The 17,564-nt window shown below is 35.4% G+C and overlaps 1 protein-coding gene across 3 annotated transcripts in view; it reads left to right on the top strand.

The window, feature by feature from the left end:
* LOC121725823 (kinesin-like protein Klp68D) overlaps positions 1-17,564 on the top strand; it is a 30,263-nt gene that overhangs the window by 4,912 nt on the left and 7,787 nt on the right. Inside the window, exons 2-5 of one of the 3 annotated variants that reach the window (XM_042112931.1) lie at positions 596-685; positions 3,052-3,177; positions 11,478-11,750; positions 14,788-14,981. In XM_042112931.1, coding sequence (XP_041968865.1) covers positions 596-685; positions 3,052-3,177; positions 11,478-11,750; positions 14,788-14,981 — 683 coding nt within the window. Of the gene's footprint in view, positions 1-595; positions 686-3,051; positions 3,178-11,477; positions 11,751-14,787; positions 14,982-17,564 lie in introns of those variants that run through there. The other 2 variants (XM_042112933.1, XM_042112932.1) reach the window with 2 other exon arrangements.

Below are 17,564 nucleotides of genomic sequence, written 5' to 3'. Positions count from 1 at the left end.
ATTGTATAATATACAAATTGTATGGAGGCGGAGCCCCGGCACGCTGAGCCCCGGCACGGCCTGTCTCAGTGTGCTCACTCCTTGAGGGCCTAAGTCAGGGCTTCCCAAACTTATTTGTACTTTTTGACGCCCTTGGGACTTTGCCATTTCTTTACGATGCCCCTCAACCCGACCTCAAAAATACTTTCTAATTTTAGAAATTAATTATCATAAAAGTTAAAACACAAAGATATTAAAGCCAGCAAGGCTGGCTAATGTGAAGGAGGCGCTTGCTTTTCTGAGTATAGCTTCTGAAACCGGGGATAGACTGCGCGGGATGTATGAAAGACATAATTGGGCGAGGCGTTTACTCGATTTGGTTGTGTTGACATGCGACGCCCCTGGGACAATGTTTCGACGCCCCGGGGCGTCGCGACGCACAGTTTGGGAAGCCCTGGCCTAAGTAATAAAAATAAATAAGTCCTGATATTTAGGTAACTTTGGAAATTAAAGCTTTGGTGTGTGATTTATTTTTGTGATTGTTCGTACAAAAATTGATATTTATCTAACTTAGGGGTTTTTGTGTATGTATTTTTTATGTTGTGACGTGTCTTAGGTGAAGAAGGCGAAGGAGCAGAAATGGTTCGAGCGGCTCTCCACGTCTTCAAAGTCGCCGGCTGACAGTAAGAGTAACGGCCCCTTACAGGTGTGAAGCTGGAAGTGACATGGCCGCACTAACTGGGCGAGGGACGCTTGTAAACATTGACCTTTCTGAACGAAACCATTTCACTTGCCGTTTGAGAGGACCTAAATTGTTCGAGGTTACTTTGTAGCCTACAGGGTAACCAGTAACCACTGCTTGACCAACAAGTAACAACATTGCAAAGTGGGTGCTCCATTATCTTTGCCATGCAGACTGCAGTGTTGTTTGGAAGACTGGAACTAGAAGCACATACAAAATTTAAACATGCCCTGGCGCGCACTAGCGGCCAAACCGCAGCGGCCAGGTCGCGACGGCCATCGAAATAATCACCTTAGTATGAAACCGCCATAGACCACGCGCCACTGGCCGCTCGGCGGTGTGTGGCCGCTGGTCGTGTTGCGGCCTGGTGCGCGCGCCACACCATACTTTCGATGGCCGCCGCGACCTGGCCGCTAGTGCGCGCCCAGGCTGTATTAACGCATCTAGTTAGAGAGATCGACTTATAATGCAGAAAATTTTCTGAATGCAACATTTTCTGTGATTGAAATTACAGGTGCTGGTAGTTTCATCATCAGTGTGTTATTTTTGATGTTTAATTACATCGAAAATCGAAATGGTTCCAAGCGTTACTGGATATATTTCCTTATTTGGATGAATGAATACTTCGTATGCAAATTACTAATCTCACCCTGAACGGTTTAGTGACACAAGATAAGTGGGATAATTGTTCAGAAAGGTCATTGTCTCGCTACATCGGATTAGTCATCGCTTTCAGACGTTTTCATTATTCACTGATGAGCCATTATTGTAATTACGGTGGTGGTGTAGTTGTACTAGATTAACTACATGATTCACATAGGGGAAATGATGCCCACAAAACCATGAAACGCTTCTCACGTCACGTAGGGAATTGGTGAAAAAATATCTATTGTGCTCTACAATGTACAATTGTATATATTATACTTTAAGGCCTGATTACCTAGTAGAGTGGCGAGACGGTGGCCGAAAGCACCGAGTGCTCGGCCGAGAGCTTCGCCAGAGAGGGGCTCGCCACTCTACTAGATAGATGTGATCAAGGCGTAAGTGTCAGAAAATCACAGTTAACAATTTATTCACTAACGACATTTTTCTGATAGACATAATAGATGCTAGCTCGTATAATTACTTATTATAACTCTTATAAGTTATAATATAATATATAGGTATTTTGGAAACCATCATACCAAAAACAACGTAGAGTTGTCTTTATGCCATCAACTGAATATCTAACATTCGATAAATTATGAATAGTGTAAACTGTAAGTAATGTATTTTTATATCTTTGCATCACTTTCGCGTTTAGATAACCTTAACGATAGCTGATAATAACATAGATTTCGGTGGCATTGAATTATCGGCAGTGCAAACTACGACTAATAAATAACAACTATATTTTTATAAGTAACTAGATGACGCCCGCAACTCCGTTGCGCCAAAATTCGTTTATCGCGGAGGAACCGTACATTTTTTCGGGATAAAAAGTATCCTATGTCCTTTCTCGGGTCTCAAAGTATCCCCATACAAAATTTCATCAAAATTGGTTCAGCGGTTTGGGCGTGAAGAGGTAACAGACAGGCAGATAGACACACTTTCGCATTTATAATATTAGTATGGATGGTGTTGGTATCATGTATCATTGATATTATGTAAAAACTGACATATATCACACAGGAGCAGACTATTACCAATCCTACCTGCTGTCCTAACATTAGTTTTAGAGTAGATTGTTTTCTAAGCAGTTCCACTTTTTGAAATCCGTTATCCTTTAAGAGGAGTCCACACCACCGTTTTTCCATACAAACCTAGTCCCCTGTTTCCTCCCTGGATAATGCCGGTAGAGTTATGATTTTTTTCCTGAATATCTACGGCCACTAGTAGCATGTATCTATGTTTTCTTTTTTTTCATAATTTTATTAAGTATTAAAAAAGATAAGAACGTCCAAAAACCCAAAAAAATGGCCAGGTTTTTCTCTGTGTTCAAACACCCAGAAAACAAAACTGTCTAAAATATATACAAAAAAATAAAACATCTAAGGAACACAGCTCAAGCCTTGCTTTAATTCTTAATGAAAAAAGTACTTAAATCGGTTAAGCTTTGGAGAAGGAATCAGCGGACAACGATTCGAAGATTTTCTGTTCTTTTATTAGAACTTTTGTCGTGTTGTCTCTATCGCGCTCTGCGGTGGGAGACTTGAGATTGGTGATTGGTGACAGCAATACATTTTCAAATACCTATTTTCAATTTCTCTCGGCCCTGATGTATCCTCTTAAAAAGTCCCTTCACATCATTAATTCTTAATTGGAACAATATTAATACATGTTTTTTATAGGTGGTGAAAGTTTGGCCAGATCGAGGGGCGATCCAGGTGTACAATCCCAAGGGCCAGGACAAGCTGTTCACATACGATGCCGCCTACGACTGCACAGCTGACACACAGACTATCTACGATGAAATGGTAAGCCTTAAGACATGTCTTATACTCCTGCTTTAAAAAAAAATACAATTTTAAAAAATATAGTGGCAGCGGTCCACCGCTGCCACTATATTTTTTAAAATGATTCCAATCAATAACATATTTCAATATTATCTATCTACTGTAGAAAGAAGCTCTAGTTCTACTCTAGTAATAACAATATGTAATAAACCGATTATGTACGAACGCCCACTTGTTATCCATACTAATATTATAAATGCGAAAGTATCTCTGTCTGTCTGTCTGTCTGTCTGTCTTGCTTTCACGCCAAAACTACTGAACCGATTGCAATGAAATTTTGTATACAGTTATTCTAGAGTCTGAGAAAGGACATAGGCTACATTTTGATGTGGGAAAATATCTTATTTCCATGAAAATATCGATGAAAATGAATTCGCATTGCGCGTGGCCAGCGCTCATCCCGGGGTCCTGGGTTCGAGTCCCGCAGGCGGAACAAAAAGTTTTCAATGTTCCTGGGTCTTGGATGTGTATTAAAATAAAATTTCAAAAATCTTAAACATATTTTATGTATAATATTATAAAAAATCCAGAAATATATCGATGGAATGAACATTTTAGTTCTAATACGATTCAACAGATGGCGTTTTATTTTTTACTTTATTGTAACATAGAACTAATCATACTTATTAGTTAGTATGTTTTTGTTTATAGTTTTTAATACGTTAGAATATTATGTTTAATAATATTATCACTTGGTATAATAATAATCAATCTATCTTATCTTATGTAGAACTCCTACTGCATTTCTAATCCATACTATCCATACTAATATAATATTTTAAATGCAAAAGTATCTCTGTCTGTCTGTCTGTCTGTCTGTCTGGCTGTCTGTCTGTCTGTCTTGCTTTCATGCCAAAACTACTGAACCGATTGCAATGAAATTTTGTATACAGTTATTCTAGAGTCTGAGAAAGGACATAGGCTACATTTTGATGTGGGAAAATATCTTATTTCCATGAAAATATCGATGAAAATGAATTCGCATTGCGCGTGGCCAGCGCTCATCCCGGGGGTCCTGGGTTCGAGTCCCGCAGGCGGAACAAAAAGTTTTCAATGTGCCTGGGTCTTGGATGTGTATTAAAATAAAATTTCAAAAATCTTAAACATATTTTATGTATAATATTATAAAAAATCCAGAAATATATCGATGGAATGAACATTTTAGTTCTAATACGATTCGACAGATGGCGTTTTATTTTTTTACTTTATTGTAACACTAGCTGTTGCCCGCGACTTCGTCCGCGTGGACTTTAGTTTATAGCGCGCGGTGTCAACAAAATTTGTGTCAAATTTAAAAACTTTTTAAAACCCTGGTAAGTGCTTCCGGTGTAGCGCGGCCCTTAATTAATCAAAATACCCAAAAACAGCTATGCAGTGTGCACATAATCCATACTAATATTATAAATGCGAAAGTATCTCTGTCTGTCTGTCTGTCTGTCAGTCTCGCTTTCACGCCAAATTGTTCCGCCTGCGGGACTCGAACCCAGGACCCCCGGGATGAGCGCTGGCCACGCGCAATGCGAATTCATTTTCATCGAAATTTTCATGGAAATAAGATATTTTCCCACATCAAAATGTAGCCTATGTCCTTTCTCAGACTCTAGAATAACTGTATACAAAATTTCATTGCAATCGGTTCAGTAGTTTTGGCGTGAAAGCAAGACAGACAGACAGACAGAGATACTTTCGCATTTATAATATTAGTATGGATAGTATGGATTAGAAATGCAGTAGGAGTTCTACATAAGATAAGATAGATTGATTATTATTATACCAAGTGATAATATTATTAAACATAATATTCTAACGTATTAAAAACTATAAACAAAAACATACTAACTAATAAGTATGATTAGTTCTATCCATACTAATATTATAAATGCGAAAGTATCTCTGTCTGTCTGTCTGTCTGTCTGTCTGTCTGTCTGTCTGTCTTGCTTTCACGCCAAAACTACTGAACCGATTGCAATGAAATTTTGTATACAGTTATTCTAGAGTCTGAGAAAGGACATAGGCTACATTTTGATGTGGGAAAATATCTTATTTCCAAGAAAATATCGATGAAAATGAATTCGCATTGCGCGTGGCCAGCGCTCATCCCGGGGGTCCTGGGTTCGAGTCCCGCAGGCGGAACAAAAAGTTTTCAATGTGCCTGGGTCTTGGATGTGTATTAAAATAAAATTTCAAAAATCTTAAACATATTTTATGTATAATATTATAAAAAATCCAGAAATATATCGATGGAATGAACATTTTAGTTCTAATACGATTCGACAGATGGCGTTTTATTTTTTTACTTTATTGTAACACTAGCTGTTGCCCGCGACTTCGTCCGCGTGGACTTTAGTTTATAGCGCGCGGTGTCAACAAAATTTGTGTCAAATTTAAAAACTTTTTAAAACCCTGGTAAGTGCTTCCGGTGTAGCGCGGCCCTTAATTAATCAAAATACCCAAAAACAGCTATGCAGTGTGCACATAATCCATACTAATATTATAAATGCGAAAGTATCTCTGTCTGTCTGTCTGTCAGTCAGTCTCGCTTTCACGCCAAATTGTTCCGCCTGCGGGACTCGAACCCAGGACCCCCGGGATGAGCGCTGGCCACGCGCAATGCGAATTCATTTTCATCGAAATTTTCATGGAAATAAGATATTTTCCCACATCAAAATGTAGCCTATGTCCTTTCTCAGACTCTAGAATAACTGTATACAAAATTTCATTGCAATCGGTTCAGTAGTTTTGGCGTGAAAGCAAGACAGACAGACAGACAGACAGACAGACAGACAGAGATACTTTCGCATTTATAATATTAGTATGGATAGTATGGATTAGAAATGCAGTAGGAGTTCTACATAAGATAAGATAGATTGATTATTATTATACCAAGTGATAATATTATTAAACATAATATTCTAACGTATTAAAAACTATAAACAAAAACATACTAACTAATAAGTATGATTAGTTCTATGTTACAATAAAGTAAAAAATAAAACGCCATCTGTTGAATCGTATTAGAACTAAAATGTTCATTCCATCGATATATTTCTGGATTTTTTATAATATTATACATAAAATATGTTTAAGATTTTTGAAATTTTATTTTAATACACATCCAAGACCCAGGAACATTGAAAACTTTTTGTTCCGCCTGCGGGACTCGAACCCAGGACCCCCGGGATGAGCGCTGGCCACGCGCAATGCGAATTCATTTTCATCGATATTTCCATGGAAATAAGATATTTTCCCACATCAAAATGTAGCCTATGTCCTTTCTCAGACTCTAGAATAACTGTATACAAAATTTCATTGCAATCGGTTCAGTAGTTTTGGCGTGAAAGCAAGACAGACAGACAGACAGACAGACAGACAGACAGACAGAGATACTTTCGCATTTATAATATTAGTATGGATAGTATGGATTAGAAATGCAGTAGGAGTTCTACATAAGATAGATTGATTATTATTATACCAAGTGATAATATTATTAAACATAATATTCTAACGTATTAAAAACTATAAACAAAAACATACTAACTAATAAGTATGATTAGTTCTATGTTACAATAAAGTAAAAAATAAAACGTCATCTGTTGAATCGTATTAGAACTAAAATGTTCATTCCATCGATATATTTCTGGATTTTTTATAATATTATACATAAAATATGTTTAAGATTTTTGAAATTTTATTTTAATACACATCCAAGACCCAGGAACATTGAAAACTTTTTGTTCCGCCTGCGGGACTCGAACCCAGGACCCCCGGGATGAGCGCTGGCCACGCGCAATGCGAATTCATTTTCATCGATATTTTCTTGGAAATAAGATATTTTCCCACATCAAAATGTAGCCTATGTCCTTTCTCAGACTCTAGAATAACTGTATACAAAATTTCATTGCAATCGGTTCAGTAGTTTTGGCGTGAAAGCAAGACAGACAGACAGACAGACAGACAGACAGAGATACTTTCGCATTTATAATATTAGTATGGATAGAACTAATCATACTTATTAGTTAGTATGTTTTTGTTTATAGTTTTTAATACGTTAGAATATTATGTTTAATAATATTATCACTTGGTATAATAATAATCAATCTATCTTATCTTATGTAGAACTCCTACTGCATTTCTAATCCATACTATCCATACTAATATTATAAATGCGAAAGTATCTCTGTCTGTCTGTCTGTCTTGCTTTCACGCCAAAACTACTGAACCGATTGCAATGAAATTTTGTATACAGTTATTCTAGAGTCTGAGAAAGGACATAGGCTACATTTTGATGTGGGAAAATATCTTATTTCCATGAAAATTTCGATGAAAATGAATTCGCATTGCGCGTGGCCAGCGCTCATCCCGGGGGTCCTGGGTTCGAGTCCCGCAGGCGGAACAATTTGGCGTGAAAGCGAGACTGACAGACAGACAGACAGACAGAGATACTTTCGCATTTATAATATTAGTATGGATTATGTGCACACTGCGTAGCTGTTTTTGGGTATTTTGATTAATTAAGGGCCGCGCTACACCGGAAGCACTTACCAGGGTTTTAAAAAGTTTTTAAATTTGACACAAATTTTGTTGACACCGCGCGCTATAAACTAAAGTCCACGCGGACGAAGTCGCGGGCAACAGCTAGTAATATAATATAGGAAGAGATCTGAAAAATAATTCTGAGGTGATGTGCGAATCATTCACACTTCGGCCATGACATTTTCAGACAGATTCTAGGCTCAGAGCATCAAATTAGATAATTCTCTTCCTCTTAGTTGTAGCAGCTTTTAAAATTTGATTTGTACACTTTTTACATCTGCATAAAATATCACACAGAATGGTCCTAAATTTAACAATGATCAATTTCTAAGTAGCTAGGTCGAAAATAGAACTGACGAAAATCGTATGAGTATTCTCTGAAACTAGAAACAGTTTATAATTCAACTGCCAAATGCAAAGACTAAAAATATTTTAAATTATTTAAATTGAAAACGTTCATCACCTACTAACAAAATTATGTTCTTACAATGACAAAAACGTGTGATAATTTATTTAATACATTATGTAGATTTGCCATGACTAAACCTTAACATAACAGATGAAGAGCACATTAAAATGCATTTTTGGCGATTGCTTAGCTTAGCCTTAAATCAATCGGCAAACGGCTTCCTACGCGGATCACTTCGTCATTCCTGAATCTGCATCAAATCCAATTCTCTGTTGAGTCAGCAAGTGGGCGACAGGTAGAAATATGGGAAGGAAAATATTTTGGCAATGTAATAATCGCGGAAGAGACAATGCTTCTGAAATACGATTAGTTTATGTGAACTAAAATATGGTAAGAAAAGAGGATATAAATTGTGAAATTCATTATAATATTATTAATCATCACAATTCAATCATCACACTTTAATGCATGATACATTCAAGTTCTATGTTTTCACAATCAAAATTCAAAATCACCATGTAAACTTCATTTCAAAGACATAATAAAGGTAGGTATTTCCAATATACACACAATACAAATTGTAAATTGTTCATACGCCCAGGTCTTATATTTAGACACTGTTCAGCCTTGTAAAAATAAACTAGAAGTGAGTATTGATTCTAAACTACTGAAGTAATACGAAGGTCAGACGGTTAAGTATTCAATCGATTACATTTGCCACTTAATTTTTTATGAAGCACGTCACTAGATACGTGTAGCAAACTGGATAATATTAGCTTAACCTGATTTTTTTAAGTACTCACTATTGAGGTGAATGTTGTGAAAAACATCGATTTTAATTCAGTAGATGATAAAATATTATGTGGCGTACCTGTTTCTGAAAGAATTTTACTGATATTACTTTCAATAGATCACACTGAGGTTTTACTACAAGACAATGCTATTGTAAGAATCGTAAACATTTACGAAGCGAACTAATAACACGATTCACGAGTAGGTCAATAATATTACGTGCAATATAATGCAGTCACGAAACATTAAAAACGTTCCAAGTTTATCAATGAAATTGTAGAATCTTGTAGTTTTATTCCAAGTCAAATATCTAATGAGCTTAAAAAACTACTTCAACTTTCAACTGAACAAAAACTGCAACTTTGAGATTTACTTGAAGATTGTGATTCGAATTTCAATAGAAACAAAACTTTTTTAATACAGATTAGTGTGATTTTTAATCCTTTTGGATTTAGGGTCCTCTTCATAGTCTAGTGAATAAACGGCTGACGATTCAGATGGTAAAATAAAATATACATTGATAAAATGAATTCAGGAAGAACAAAACAGCTGTAATGTTCACTATAAGACTGAAATGTATTCCATGGCTGATTTGATCGCTGGAGTTGCTGGGTGAACTAACATATCCAGTACTAAGAAATATAAATTAGACGATAAATGAATCTGTTCAGGTTCCAGATATTAGTATTTTGTGACTCATGTTTATGATTTACGCTGGGACATGTTTTGCAGTGCTCGGTCCAAGAAAAACAATATTTCCATGTAATATTATTGCCTTTTGTTCGTTCAATGCTATGACCGCAACGAAAGAGTTGTCAATTGGGTTATAACTTATTAACAATGTATCGAACGCGGTCACTTCCTAAGTAATAAAGTTGGCACCATGAAGTTTATATAATGGCAAACGCGATAAAAGTCGGTTCAACATTCCTACAATGCAACTTGCATGCACTTTACTGATTGAATACCGATATTTTCAACTGGTTATTTCATTTTCCATTTCCATTATATTTGCATCATATTAGATTTGAAAGATTTAAGCTCTTTTTCTGAATTTCATTGTCGAAGTGGTTTTAAAACTTTAGTCAAGGCATGATAATATATCGACTACAAGATCATAGTCATTAATAAATAATGATGGTTTCCTCAATTATTTTCAACAATTATTATACATATAATAATCGTACTTATGTGATTCCACTGTTCTAGCGCGACAGTGAGTCAAGGTTGTGCGCACACGCTGAGCTTTGTTGACGTCACCCGCGCGTGCCATCTCCCCGATTTAGCGAGTACTGGATCTTTGCACTCTACTGGATGTTTGCACATTTCTATTTCCCTTCACGACAAATCATATCAAGCCGTTGTTCACAACCATTTAAACTTCTGTTCATTATTGTATCAAGAATGCAATTGGGAATTTCTGTAACAGAGCTGGTAATTCTTCGATTACATGTCTGAAGTGGGGTAAATTATAATGGAAACTCGACATGAATCCTGTTTGTGGAATGATTTTATAGGGTCCTTGAAACTGTAAGTGGCTACATTTTGAAACCCGGGCCATGATAATAAACATGATATGGACTGATGAATACTGAGGGGCTAAATTATTATGCTTTTGCGTGCATAAACTAGGCCAGCGTCTCCCTAGTCCTGAGTACTCCTGAGTGTATCCAGGTCAATTGCGTCATCAGGTTGATGAGGACTTGAAATATTTATGTACATTCTGAAGCCGTAACCTTTTCAGGTGGTTGGGTTCAGTTCGTTAAAATTAACAATACAATTATTACAATGACCTCGCAAAATAACGACCATGTTGTTCGGTATTGGATGTTCAAAGAACCCAAAACGTTTAAATTTTGAATAAACGTGGATTTAAAATTCAAGAAGATATTAAGTATAGAAGTAATAAATCTTATTATTAAACCTCGATTTTATCTTGATTTAATTTATGCCTTGATTCTTAACTTACAATATAATATTATGTTTGTAGGTACGTTGCAGCTTGTAGCTACAGTAGTCGTGTGTGTCGCGCATATCTATACTTATAATAAAACTGTTAAAATTGTATCAATGGAAACAGTTTAGTTATTGCATAATATGTAACATAATAATTAACTATATTATGAAGATTATTTAAAGCCACAATGCATCGATACAAAGTACCTGATTATGAAAATAATCAAAATGCAATTAAATATTTTATAGGAGTAAATTTTACTGACACGGGCTCATAAAATTATTGTTTAAAGTTTAAACCTTGCCCTGGTTTAGGATTATCGTATTAAAAGTTAAAACATCAGTCATGTAAATTGTAAAACAGAAGTCTCAACTCTATTATGGGATTTCCTTTACATAATTTATAAATTTTCTGAAATACTTAGATTAAAATATCGATCATTGTTTTTAACATCGACTCATTATATTCTTCTAAAAGTATGAGACTATTTTATATTGATGTCTTTTGATTTAGATCTAGAGAAGGAATTTGATCATGCACCTGAGTAACTATCCAATTGTTTATTTCTAGGTCCGTCCGCTGGTCGCTTCCGTCCTGGACGGGTTCAATGGATGTGTGTTTGCCTACGGGCAAACCGGCACAGGCAAAACCCACACTATGGAGGGTTCCAATGAGCACGAGGGAATCATACCACGTGCCTTCCGCCACATATGGGCCCACATAGAGAACAACGCCTCGCCGGACGTCACCCACCTGGTTTCCTGCTCCTACGTGGAGCTGTACTTAGAAGATGTAAGGGATCTCCTCTCCAAAGACTGCAAAAAACTTACCATTAGAGGACAGGTATGTACTTTAAAGCATATAATTTAAAATACTATTTTAGTTTTGTTTTATCGTAACTATTATGAGTTTTTTCCTTACCTATCACGATAGGTACACGATAGGTGCATAATATTATCTGCACATAAGTAATGTTCTGATAACAAATCAATGACTTTAGTAAATGATAACAAATATACACAAATGTATTATTTAAAGTAGGACGAAAGTCTTTGAAGATTTCGAACTACAATAATGATCAATTCGAAATTCATACAAGATGTTTTTTGTTTGCAAAAAATGCAAATGTCACTAATATACCCTGCAGCTATAGTTTCGAATTAACTGTAGTTTTCAAATATGCAATTAATTTAGTTTTAACACATACTTCACTATAATTATGCCTAATCTACCGTCATTGTTTGTTTGTAATTGGCTTTTCCTTCATTCAAAACTAAAACTTTGTCGCGGTGACGTGACATACAACAATTATTAGTTAATTTGGCTCTATTCCAGACGCGTGGTATCCTTGATGAATATTGATCCGAGTATTGTTACGTTCATTCATAAAATATAACTAGTATAGGGCGTTAACGCAATACGTGTAATGACGTCACTGAAGATCGATTGTATTGGCTTTGTAATGCAGATTTGATAGAAGCAAGTGAAATAAGGTCATAACTCATAACTAGTCATAAGTCATACTAGCTATTTGACCGAGCTTTGCTTGGTATTCGATAAAACACGAATAAAATTACATTTTCTAAAAATGATTCCTAGCTAGATCGATTTATCGCCCCCGAAATCCCCCCTATATACAAATATTTCATGAAAATCGTTGGAGCCGATTCCGAGATTCCAATTATATATATACAAGAATTGCTCGTTTAAAGATATAAGATTAAGTCATAACTCATAGGTAAAAATATTTTTTTTAAGTGAAAATTTTGACCCCTACAGTATGGCTATTGCTCTTATCCTCTCCGTGAAGATTTTCAGTCTCTTTTTTTTTAAATATTACAACAAAAACTAAGATTGAATCCTTGAGCCACAAAATATACTTATTTCATTAATTCCACTTATCAGAATTATCTTTATCGATTACTTTTAGTACGCAAATGATAATATTATGTGGATTGTGTATTATTTATCTGCTTCGTCCATTGTCCCTTGTACAGTTTAGATACTCTTCTCTAAATTCCTGTTCGTTAAAAATGTTATTTTCCTAATCTTAATATTTTTTATGCATTTGCTTGTGTTGATTTGTTTAACGGAATATTTTTTTTTCAGTTTCAGAATTTTAATTGTAGTATTTGAGAGACCTTGAAAAACGGAATTCAATATGAAGGTCAATTTAAAACCTAACATTGGCCTACATCCAAATGTACCCACATTGCTGGCAATCCAATATTTGCCTTATTTTTGGAACGAAATGAGACTTACATTTTTTCGTCAAAGTTGGCAGAGATTGAAAGAAAATTAATATTACGACTTCATTTTACTGCCTATTTTGCTTCTGTGCCTACCTAAGCCTGCTGTGATAAATCGATATACTTAGTCGTTATGTATTACGCTAGTATCTGGGAAGCCTCTTCTATTGATAGTTCGACGTTCCTTGAGCGTAGCGGTCCGGTCGTTCTGAATAATCTGAATTGTTTTGTGTTTTATCGTGTGTAATTGAAGACTATGAATGGATTGTAATAATGACTGTACAACATCATCTGAAGCCTCGTGTGGTATCCAATGCCTAATAGTCATTAATTAAAATGACATCTTCAGTAAGAGTCATAGTGGTTAGTATGGATGACCTTTTCACAAGATCAATGAAAGATACATTTTGATGGTGTTCAACAGACAATCAGCATTCAGAATATATTCAAAGTCAATTTAGTGTTGTCAGCAGTAGTGAGTAATCAGACCATCACATGCTACCAAGGCCGGCTAAATGCTGAATAGAAAAAGTAGTGTACAGTACAGACTACCTATTATGGTTATTGTACTTCTAATGACTTTACTATTATGTTTTGAAATTTGTCGGTCAATGAAAATTATGACCTTAGACTTAGTTTTGCAACAGAAAAAAAAAATTTGCTACAATTGCAGATAATGTGGTTTTAAAAACATAATAAAAGTGATATTATTCTTGATCTAATAAATTACACAACTAAAAATTAGTAAACACTAGATTAGCAACCATAGCAATTGTTGATAGTCGTCTACAGAAAATAACAATAATCAAAGAGCCTACACTTAATTAAGCCAAACATTCGTATGTTTCACCTCATATTCTGTTAATGCAAAAACTATTTTATAACATAAATTACATACTATGGTATTTAATTGCGAACAGTATTAATAAATAATGCATCATTAACATTATAATGCTAGTTGGTACTAATTACAAAAACAGGTGAATCAGTGCAAACAACGTGCACAGCGCCGAGACGCCAATCGACGCGACGTAGCGACTACATTGTGTCGCGCCTGGCGAGTGGCGACTGGTGTCTAGGCTAGGCTTTATCTCTTTGTTTATCTACTACCGCTTGTGTACAAGCTAGAATCTCTTGTCCCCTCTGAAAGTCCTCTAGAATATGTTCAAGTCCTATTTTTTGATGGTAGCTAATGGTAATAACTAATAATAACCCAATACTCAAGTTGCACTAACTATTGAGTTTTTTTTAATTTTAGTAATAATATTATTATCCTTTGTGGTAGAACAGCATTTTATTCAATTATCATTAATTTATTTAGAACAAGTTTTTACTACACATCCTAGACTGAACATGTTTTTGGTCAAATATAGGTATAGTAACTTTGACATTTTTAATGCAAATTAAAAAGTGTTTCATCAAAATAATCGACATTTAAAAATGTTTTTATGTCTATGAATAATAATAATACATAATAATATTAATTTAATTAGTAATAATTTTAAGAAATCTTTTCGGTCACTCAAGTATTTAGGTAGACGATTCTATTGTTAGAGATTAGAGGCAAACCAATGCATCTGTAGCCACGAACATGTCCTTACACCAAATTGAGTCAAATCTTTTTTTCTCAGGAATTAAACGGGTTCTATATACCGGAGATGACGTCTGTAGTCTGTAAATCCGCTGCCGAGATGGTTCGAGCTATGCGGGCAGGCAACCGCAACAGAGCCTCCGGCAGAACAGACATGAACGAGCATTCCTCCAGAAGTCATGCTGTGTTCCTGGTAACCGTGGAGACAGCCCACCGAGCTACCAATAGGATAAGGTGAGTCTTAAATAACGCCGTCTAAAGTAATAGGAGCCAAGAAAAACAATAACGCAACAATAAATCATCAGGAATTAGCAATATGTGGGGGGCTTATAAAGCGTTTGGTGTCCATCATTGATCTAGCCGTGAAAATTTTACCTTTGAGGTAATTATTGATCTAAATTGTAGTCCGCGCCCGTCTCGAAAAGTGAATTCATCACACTGATATCATCAAATCATGTTCAGGGTTAACCGTATAATAATCAGGTACAAATTTTGCAAATTGTTACCTCTTTTGTTGAAAAAAAATAAACAATACTTATTTTTAAGAACCCTAAAAACAATGAAACAGATAGGCTAGGTGCAGGTAAACGCAAGAACGACATTTTACTTACAATATTGCGTCTTGCATAATATAAATATTTATTTGCAACGAATAATAAAGAATTCATAATAATATTTACGCAGGACTGAAGTACCTAAGGTAATTCACGCACATGTAAGGTTTCTTTTTATAATAGCACTATGCCTAGGCACAAACATCTATTTGCTGACTGCTGTTTCTATCGAATTAAAAACAGGTCACCGGAAAGGTGAACAACTGAATAATGGTAATCCTGTCATAAAAACTTTGAGTCTTTAAAAAAGACCTGGTAAATCTAAACCTGTGGAATTGTGATATTTATAGATGGGTATTCCCGGGCGTAATGGCATTTTTTGGCATATATCCATCTATCTATATGGGAAAATACCCAGGCGTTAGGCAGATAAGGACATTTATATGAGCATTTTCCTCATCTCTGGTGGTATTGAGAGACGAAAAATTGCAATATTTTCGTCCAGCTATAATGAGTCCATCCTTGTGGAGTCATCTTTTTAAGTGGTGACGCACTGCTCAGTCCATATCGAAGACAATATTCTGGTATCGTGATTCTCTCTTACAGAACGTGTCCACTTGCTCAATCGGTTCTATAATTGGTTCTTTTATAATTTTTTGTAGTGACCAAAATGCGGCCAGCGACCGTAACGTGCGTCCAAAGTGATTACTGTTTCAGGTAAAGTGTTTTTATCAATGCACTTCTACTTTGTGAGGTGCAAAACTATTTATATATTCTTGTGTAAGAATTGTGAGGTACAGTACCTACCCAGAATAATAAACAAGAAATTTTAAGCAGACTTAAAATATAGGAACGTTTTGGAATCTGTTTTTGCAATATTCTATACAGTATTCATTGACGAGATGCTTCTTTGCCCCTTTATATTCAACAAGTACGTTTCTAATAGGAAGACCGAATAAGGTCATGAAAGCATTTAAAATTTATTGATTAGTTCCTCTTTTTCTAATCTCATCATATCTTTAAACGAGCAATTCTTGTATATATATATATATATACAGTGTGTAACAAAAATAAGTGATAATACTTATTTTTAGGGTGTGTATGTGTTCCTTATAGAGAGTTCACAGTGAAAGTAGCAGCGCTGAAAGAAGAAAAATTTTTTCACTTTTGTATGGGCAAGGGCCCGAGCGTCACGAGTTTCCCCATACAAAACTGAAAGTAAAGTATTATCACTTGTTTTTGTTACACCCTGTATATATATCTCGGAATCGGCTCCAACGATCTTCATGAAATTTAGTATATAGGGGGTTTCGGGAGCGATAAATCGATCTAGCTAGGAATAATTTCTAGAAAATGTCATTTTCATCGGATACCGAGCAAAGCTCGGTCAAACAGCTAGTACATAGTAAAAAACGATACATCCTATTTGAGTAAAAAACTTAATAGCTGGTCATTAGGACCACATCATTAAGATGTGTTTAGCACACTCATTATTACCTAGTTTAAGACAAAAACAAATAATTATAGAAGGTAATCATAAGAATATTGGCTAAGTACCCTAAGACTTTCTAATAGTTTTCCATTTATATAATGCTTCATATAAATTAAATAAAACAGCAATAAAATTAAACGCTTATGGTAAAGACTATTAATTGAAACTTAACACGGGATCTTACGGGATCAAAGTTTCATTGATTAAGCACTAGTCAATCAATTTATTTGTGATTTTATATGATCATGCGACTTTGTAACACCTATTCGGCGGTTTTGTATGACTCACATTAATCATTACCAGCTGTACGCTTTATTATGGCTCTCTGACCTCAATTCCTCACGCGGCTACAGGACATTTAAGGTATTATCCCATCGATAACTAGACTAAGGTTAACCATGTGATGTGCAATTAGATAGATATCTAAAGAATCTTATAATATACTTTAAAAATAAAACTGAGGATTAAATGTTGTCTGTAACATTCGTTGGTCATTATTTTTATGTAAGGTCGAGAGTTACTTCTTTTGCAATACTGGGGCAACCTATTAAGACCATTTCGCATAAATGTGGAACAGTCAATACCTAAATGCTTTTGTTATTGTTCAACTGAGCAAGAAGGTAGGGATGGAAAGTTCTGGTTTTTCAGGCGTAATCAGGAAGATTAGCCAAGCGTGAACTGAAGGTTGCTCGTACAGCCTTCACGAAATTCATAATACGAGACGAAGAAAAAGTTCAAATATAAAAACCTACGCCAGACGTCAGTTTCTAA

Source organism: Aricia agestis, chromosome 4 (genome assembly GCF_905147365.1).
Source record: "Aricia agestis chromosome 4, ilAriAges1.1, whole genome shotgun sequence".
In the NCBI taxonomy this organism is placed as follows: Eukaryota; Metazoa; Arthropoda; class Insecta; order Lepidoptera; family Lycaenidae; genus Aricia; species Aricia agestis.
The sequence above is the reverse complement of the archived record's forward strand: the minus strand, read 5'-3'. Positions and strand labels throughout refer to the sequence as shown.